At 39.5% G+C, this 7,977-nt stretch overlaps 1 protein-coding gene across 1 annotated transcript; it reads right to left on the reverse strand.

Moving 5' to 3' along the window:
- Nucleotides 1-3,104: 3,104 nt before the first annotated feature.
- Nucleotides 3,105-6,988, reverse strand: SOSTDC1 (sclerostin domain containing 1). Its single transcript, XM_054654994.2, has 2 exons — nucleotides 6,619-6,988; nucleotides 3,105-4,421 (listed from the first exon to the last, which is right to left on the reverse strand). Exons 1-2 carry the CDS (start codon nucleotides 6,821-6,823, stop codon nucleotides 4,006-4,008), a joined length of 621 nt encoding a protein of 206 aa, XP_054510969.1. The 5' UTR covers nucleotides 6,824-6,988; the 3' UTR covers nucleotides 3,105-4,005.
- Between the last annotated feature and the right edge of the window lie 989 nt (nucleotides 6,989-7,977).

The raw sequence follows: 7,977 nt of genomic DNA on the forward strand, positions 1-7,977 counted from the left end.
ATCTCTAGAGAATTTTCAGGTTTAGCCTGGAGTGATGTTTATATGTATGTCAATGAACTTAAAATCAAAGCCCCTTGCCTGGCCTCCGGGAAAGGAAATGCATCATGAGAATAGGATACCTTCCAACTCTAAGGATTCCTTATAATTTTCAACTCAACACCTCCAGGTTAATACTGTAGCAACAAGACTCTCACAGTGGAATGTATTGAACAGTCCTTTCTTGATTAATGTTGTACCTCTTCAGGAAGGATATAAAGGTCAAGGTTAGAAGGACTAAAGTGATTTACTAGCAGAAATCTGTTAGGTATTTTGAAGGCTGTTATTCAAATGTCTGCTTTATTTCCAAACAAATGACTGAGCTTGGATTGGGTGATTTTGATTCCAAGGCTGTTGGAAAGGCGAGAGCAGCAGATTTGTTGCTATTATAAAATAACTGAATAAATAAACTTGTTAAGGGCCTTTCTAGTCTAGATTGCAAATGTCAGGCCCTTATGACTTCCACAGTTGATAAATGTCTTAATGACACATACTATCTACCACTGCCTCTAAGAAGTGTGCCTCTGAGTGCCTCCATGCTATCAAAACAATCAGCATCTGGCTAAGTTTATTTCTAGTAATGTCTAAGGAAAATTGATTTCCACTCATTATAAAACAATTTACCCCTTAGCTGTGAGCAGATTTCATCAACTCAAAAGTAATGAAATAGTGATGCCAGATTAACAGATTATTTCTAATTTATTCACTTTTAGTTTTCTAAAGAAGCAAGTATGAGAAATTATAAAATTATTAGGTTCTTTTTTAGATGTTTGAAATGCGTTTTAAGAAAGCATTTGGAATTCTGATCTCCTATATGATTGAACATCACTGAGAAAGTCAACTTCTATATAATTTTAGTGTAATAAATCTAGACTATTTATAGTCTAATGTATGAAAAAAATTATCTAATCTGCCTCTACATTGTACTTTTTCAAAACATTTACATACTTCTTGTATCTGTTTGATTTAATACTTTAAGTGAAAATTTTAATGTGCTTTCTTTCCTTTTTAACTCGGAAGCAAACTTGAGATGTATAATGTCTAAAATTATTTCAGTTTAAGCAATACTCTTCCACTGAGTCTTTGAGAAACTTTGGCCACTGACCTCCCCAAGAGCAATGGCCCATATCCTGCCCACTGCAACTTTACATCTTAGAGATTCTCCACAAGAAACTAGTTAGATGTACTTGAATAATGCCTTTTGTCTGGATTCTTGGATAGACCCCTGTGGGTTCCCATGTAACAGGATGAAACAGAAGGCAGATTGTATAGGCCACATTGAAGCATTCAGAGCTACAAGCTGCATCACATATTAACATTATTCCTTCAGAAAATTCTACATTAACATATTTTCTAGTGCTGCTTTCCTGCACATCTCTCCCACAAAAGGCCACTTGAGGCCAAAGAAGTGACCTTAGCTAACTAAAGTGGCACATCAAAATTAAATTGCTGCTGATGGACACAGCTCCTGCTGGCTTCCCTCATGTTCCCTCAAATATGCCAGACTTAGAAATGGGCCCCATGGTCTTTCTATAGCATGTCCAGCAAAATGTCACAAAGTCATTTTAGCAGAAGTGTGCCAGATTATTCCCCTTTGGGTAGTTCTGCAAAAAAGGACAATCTAGAAGTTATTATCCCTATTTCTAAATGTAAACTGATATTAAACATGTATTTTGTTCCTACAGACCAATTTCATTGACTGAAGAAGAGTTATGAGCAAGGTATGCAGTTTTTTACCCTTCTTATTTCTGAATTTAAACACAGAACACGTAGAACAGCTTTACTGATTTCTAGTGACTGTTGGCATTGAAATTGGTTATATTTCAATCCATTATCTCAATATTTTATGTTTTATCATCTTGAATAAGTAGCTGGATAGCAATTTAAAATAGATAGATATTTGGCATTTGGAAAAAAAAATTCTGTCATGAAATGATTGAATGAGACTATAATGTCTGTTAAAATAATAAAAAATCTTTAAGTCTGATATGATGAGCTGATATGCCTAGCAGCAATGTCATTTTAGTTCTCTCCCTGCTAACTCCTTTATTCATCATCTCTCCTTTTATGCTTAAAAGAAGCACCTTTAAGATCAGAGAATTTAAGTATAAATGGTCTCTGGTCTCATCATTTTGATATTTTCACAGTCAAAATTGAATTTGGAACAACTAGTTCATTAATGCCATGGGGATTTTTAACTGTACTACCATGTGGATCACTTAAAATTGAATAGAAAAGTGTATCTCTCTTTGACATATGGCAAATTTAACGTGAATTCTTGAAAGTAACTTTGAGGAAATATCATTACATTTTGTCAATAAAAATTAGGATTCAGTAAGTCAAGTCAGGCAGCAGCAGTGATTTTCAAACAGTTCTACATTAATGACCAAGATCTCTGCCAAGAACTTCATGATGAATCTTTTGGAATTAAAATGCAAAATAGGATGAGATAAAAAGAAGGTCAAAGAGAACTTGGGTGAGACCTTATCAGGTAAGATTTTTCATTACTCTCCTCTTGTGTAATTTTTACTTTGGGTGCAAATGGATTGTAAAAGTTAATGATTTAAGAACAGCAGAATCCCATGATGAAATCTTGCCCACAGTGTTTAAATACAGCTTGAAAGATTAAGAACAGGTGATTCATGCACTATGTGTTGAAAAGTAGATTAATTCCTAGTTTTCTGATACATTCTATAAGAATTTCTGAATAAAAGGACTCTATTGGTTCTATAGAAAAAATGAAACTGTGTAATTTATACCATTTTACTGACTTGATCATTACTAATGAAAAGAAAAAAAAGGTGGTGTCTCACTAGCTTGTAAAATTTCTCAAATACACACTTCTTCTGAGATCTAGAGCTTGAGAACTGTTAAATAAGAACCTGACTTGGACCATTAATAAGCACCATCTGTTAAATGGTCATATAAGATTTTTACATTGAGAAAGACCATTTCAATGCTAAATTTTATGGATAGACTTTTTAAACCAAATAATATTCTCCCTTTTTTTAAAGTGTTATAACTGGTTGAAATGTGTGCATTTTCATACAGAGAGCCAGACAATACCATATTTTAGCAGTGTTTATTTTTGTAAAAAAAAAAAAGAAATGAATGAACTTGAAAGGAAGTCATATCTGTCTTTTGATTGCACACTTTTTAAACAAAAATAATACAAGATGAAGAATGAAAAATACAGGTTTTATGTTGCTATGTCAAAATAACACCTAAGTCTATGAATGTTCAAAATTAAAATATATATACCTAAATGCTAAAATGTCTATTTTACATTATCTACAAAATGTATGTTCTAATCCAGCCCCAAATCATAGGAAAATACTTTGATACATATGAAAAGCTATAAACATAAGGAAATTTTGAAGGGAAATACACATAAAAGCTCATTAAATAATTACAACAACAAATAAATAGTTTGTTCAGCTTTACTTTTTGATTGCTGCCATGCATATTTTAATTTTTGGTATACTGAGATAAGAGAAAGGTGAGCATGCAAAGCACTTTTTTTTAGAATTAATCTGAAAGCAGATACACGGTGTTGTATTTTAAGCTGTTGTCAGAAGATCATAAAACATGATATAAAAGGCAATAGATGTGATAAATGTTCTCAGGAAAACACACAACAAAGCATCATTTTACAAAATTGACTTCAGTGAATACTCTTGGCAAATTTTCTTTTCTTCCATGGCTGGAGAAGTTGTAAAAGTTTATAGTGTGGTTTTGGAAGGCTTGTATTATTCCCCATCTTGAGCATTTGGAAAATCACCCAAAAAGTACATATGCTGAGAATGCCCCTTTTGATTTTGGTCAAAGCAATAAGCATGTAGTGTCAACTGAGAACAAAGCAATGGCAGACTTGTCTTTAAGCAGTCAGAATGGTAAAGCAAATGGTTACAGGTGAGTTCAATTTTGGCACAAGGAGAGGGAGATGAGAGAGCAGAAGATGTTTGACTTCTAACTTGTACTATGCTTGCTGGATTTACTGGCTCTTTTCCTTTCTTTGTGGTGCTGGATGGGTTTTGCTTGAGAGGTTCCCTCGAAGTTGTGGCTGGACTCATTGTGCTGCCTGGTGTATCGCTTGCACTTGCAGGCTGTGACCACAGTTATTTTGTAGGTTCTTATACTTCCATCCTGGCACTGCAGCTGGATCCTCTGAGTGCGAGTTTTGTCGTTGACACATCTCCACTCCTGCGAGCTCCGCCTGCTCCAGTACTTGGTTCCGTAACCTCCTCCAATCCAGTTGGGCAGCAGTGGCAAAGGGAGGCATTCTCCAGCACACACCAGTTCTTTCAGTGGGTTAATGCTGGTGCACTGGCCGTCTGAGATGTACTTGGTGGATCTCAGCTCTCGACAACCAACTTGAACACGACCTGCAGAATGCACAGAACAACAAACACTGAGATCAGAATGGAGTGATTTCCTTAACCAGTCATTTTCACATTAACCAGGTATGTTTTACAGAAGTTAAAGCAGGTTGTAATCTTTACAGGACATCTCTTTACTGCTGTGTCCCCCAACACAAGGGCCTCAAGTGCTGATGGTATCTCTGGATAATACCACAGCATAAAGAAATCCTAATGACATGCACTCCAGCAGTTGTGGTGGAAGAGGCAATTTTATTCTCTGTACTTCTTCTCAGGGACATACCTTTTAGAAGAAAAAAAAATGCCCCAAGGGAAGAAATGTTTCCTGCTTGTTCTCAGTCTAGGGAATCTGCTCTGTGATGTTTACAACAATTATGTTGGATCATTAGCAAGGGGGAAAACACTGCTTTGGAAACAGTTGAAATGCTTTTAAATTAATTTCAAACAGTGTGTTTCTTCTTGTTCCATTGTTACAGTGGACTGAACTCTCCCATGAACTCTGCGGCTCTGAGCAGACACTGCAAAAGTGGTAACAGCTGAAGTTACCACAGAATGGGGTTCTGCCTATGAAGTTTGAATGATTAGCAGTAACAGTTTCAGAGGGGTCCTTTTGCCCTCAAGAGAACACCATCTTTGTAACTGTAGTAGTCTGTATATTATATGTAACATAGAGGATCCTGCAAATTCTCTTAGGCAGCTGACAGAGCCAACATGCAGAGCTTCTCACACAGGCATGTTTGTACCCGTCTCTGTGTGCGGCTCTGCACCCTGCAATAAACACAACTGTTTATTTCAGTAATTATACTTTGAAATAAACGCCCACAGTGTGCTTAATTTTAATAAGCAATCTTTACTGTCTGTGCTCTCCCTCTTTCCGAAGGACAATTACGGCACAGATTCTACATACAATGCAATTAACTAACGCTTTTAAAATAGAAGTAATTACTAGAAACATTTCAGAATGAATCATAAAAGGCTTTGAAGGTACATCTACATATCACAGCTACAGGCTGCTTCTGTTTCTACTTGGATTTTTGGAAGCAAGTTCTAAACTGAGGCACTGCGTGAAGATTGCTTCACCCTGTCCTCCGTGTCTCAGGGTGGGCAGGAAGAGGGGACTGTAAATCTGCAGGCTGATCCCAGGGAACATTGACAGGGCTGCTCTACTGCCTGCTTTGCAGAAAAGATCCAAGCTTGCCTTCCTGCAGCTGCACTCAGGAATGTACCTGGAAGCATCTGGTCACAGATCTGAGTTTGTCTTTCCTTCTGTTTTTCTGTCTTCCTCGGCTCAGCTTTTCATCAGTGGCAGCTCAGTGACAAGGAATACCTACTAGGCTGTCCCGGTAATCTCATAATGATGAGATGTTTCCTGTGCATTAAAACCCTCTAGCATTCATAAAAGCTGACACACCTGGCTTAGCTGAAAGGTATCGGTGTCACTTGTTGCCTTCACTTTCCAGGGATGACTCTATTTTTATCAAGTTGCTGTGGGTGGGTTGGTGTGTGTGTATGTTTCTCTATCTAGATTTCTGTGCAGGGTAGGGAACAGATAAAGTCAGCAGGTTTCCACATCCCCACATATCTGACTTATATACATAAAACTCAGAAGGAAAAGACTGGATATAAAAAAGGCAAGTTAGAGCAGAGATCATAGGTAAATTACGAGCTGATTTGTTTACTTTTGCTGGAGGTGTTAAGCGGGTAAGTGCTACGGCAGGAAGTAAAACTGAACAGCGGGAACAAAATTCAGAGTTTTTTATTGCACTTGAAAAGTAGCCCAGACACCTCCCCTGCCCGCAGTGGGAGGTGAGTCAAACAAGCGAGCGCTCTGGAAATGCCTCTCTCTCCTTTTTCTTTATCTCGCTTCCCTGCCGGATAGATGCCATAGAACCCGGCATTCCTGGATGAACCTCGCTCAGGAAGTAACCTGCCCGAGAGAGCCGGTCCTACAGGACTTCCCAGCACGGGGGTGGGAGGGCGGCTGGCTCGGAGGCCGCCCGGCGAGGCAGATCCCGGCCCGGCACCAGCAGCATCTCCCGTGGCCCGGTTCCCGTTCCCTGGAGCGCCGCGCTCGGGCCGGGGGGCCGGGGCGCTGCCGCGGGATGCGCGGCTCCGGCCGGGGCTCCGCTGCCGCTCCCGGGGCCGGCCCGGGCGGGGCTGCCGCCCACGGCTGCGGTGGAAGTGCCGCCGGTGGGATACTCACTGTTACGGTCGGATCCAGCGCTGCTGTAGTGCCTGCCTCCGTTCCTAGCTTGATTCAACGTGCTGTTGCTACTTGGGCTCGCCGCAGCGGGTTTAACGACGTGAGAATAAAGTATCTCTGTGGCATCGTTCTTGAAAGCCAAGTAGCTTCTCGTGAAGATGCAAGCCAGGAGAAAGCCGTAGAAGTGAATGGCAGGGAGAAGCATGGCTGGTTCAGGCTGTCTGACAAAGCTGGATGAAATCTTTTCCTTCTGCTTCTTCTGTGTAACTGAAATTGCTCTTGCAGGTTTCCTTTATATATTCAGAGAGGTTTGGCATTCATTCAGGTGTAAAGTTGTGGATAGCTTCAGAATGAAAACCCACAAAAGGGGTGGGGTCCCTACATGAGCTGCGAAGACCTTTCACCAATAGGAGAGAAGACTGCAGTAAAGGAGGAGTTAGATGCACTAATTGCAGGATTCCTATTTGGGGCTTTTGAGGGTATCAGAAAACTCTTAGGAACCAGCACACAGCAGCATTCAGGCTGAGACCTAGAGACTGCCGGCTCTGCCCTGCCATTCCCCTATGGTCTTGCATGCCCTGGCACTGTGGCATAATGTGACTAACACGGTGTCAGAATGAGTCTCTCCTGCCCAACTTATGCAAAGTTATGTACCCTCTTCTCAAACTCAGATGAGCTCTATGCAGATGCAAAATTTATAGAACTTACAGAAGACTGCTAGTTACACAAGTACTGTCTGCAATATACCAAAATTATTTAAAAAAAAATATTGTGAATAATTTAAAGCTGCCTCTAGATGCTTTAAATTATGCAGCTTTGATCAACAGGGAGTACTGCAAGGGAAATTACTTGGTTTAGGGGAATATTCTCTCCCTGGTGTGCAGAGTTATAAGACTGTATTTCTGTATCACCACACATAAAAAGTGTCTCCTCTAGGCTCCTTAGTACAAACGTATCCATATTCATAGCCTCTCACCAGCTCGTTCACCAAACTAGTCTTTTTTAGTTTTTTACATTGCCTAGAGTGTTCTTATATTTTAATGTATTATTTCATGTGATAAAGGAAACAAAGAGAAAACATGTAAATCTTTTTTTTTTTCAAAATTTTGGAAGAATAATCCTTACTTTGGCATACTTTTTTGTTGTGGCATGCACTTGATTTTACATAAAATTGCATAGCCCAGATCCAAACGCCAGTGTAAACTGAGATATTGCCAGTAGGCCAATGCTTGTCTGCATCATGGTGAATGCTCTACAGATTTTTGAAATAAATAAAACACCAGTGATCAACACTGAAAACTCTAGTGTTCTAATTGGAAAGGAAATCCATTTCTTGGGAAAAAGCACAGCCTTGCAGAA

This window comes from Agelaius phoeniceus, chromosome 1 (genome assembly GCF_051311805.1).
Source record: "Agelaius phoeniceus isolate bAgePho1 chromosome 1, bAgePho1.hap1, whole genome shotgun sequence".
NCBI lineage: Eukaryota > Metazoa > Chordata > Aves > Passeriformes > Icteridae > Agelaius > Agelaius phoeniceus.

Bases quoted from the DNA above. Each gene is read 5' to 3' on its own strand.
- SOSTDC1 (XM_054654994.2), bottom strand. From the start codon at position 6,823: ATGCTTCTCCCTGCCATTCACTTCTACGGCTTTCTCCTGGCTTGCATC. The intron at 4,422-6,618 runs GTGAGTATCCCA...TGCATTCTGCAG, and splicing joins CGCTGGATCCGACCGTAACA to GTCGTGTTCAAGTTGGTTGT.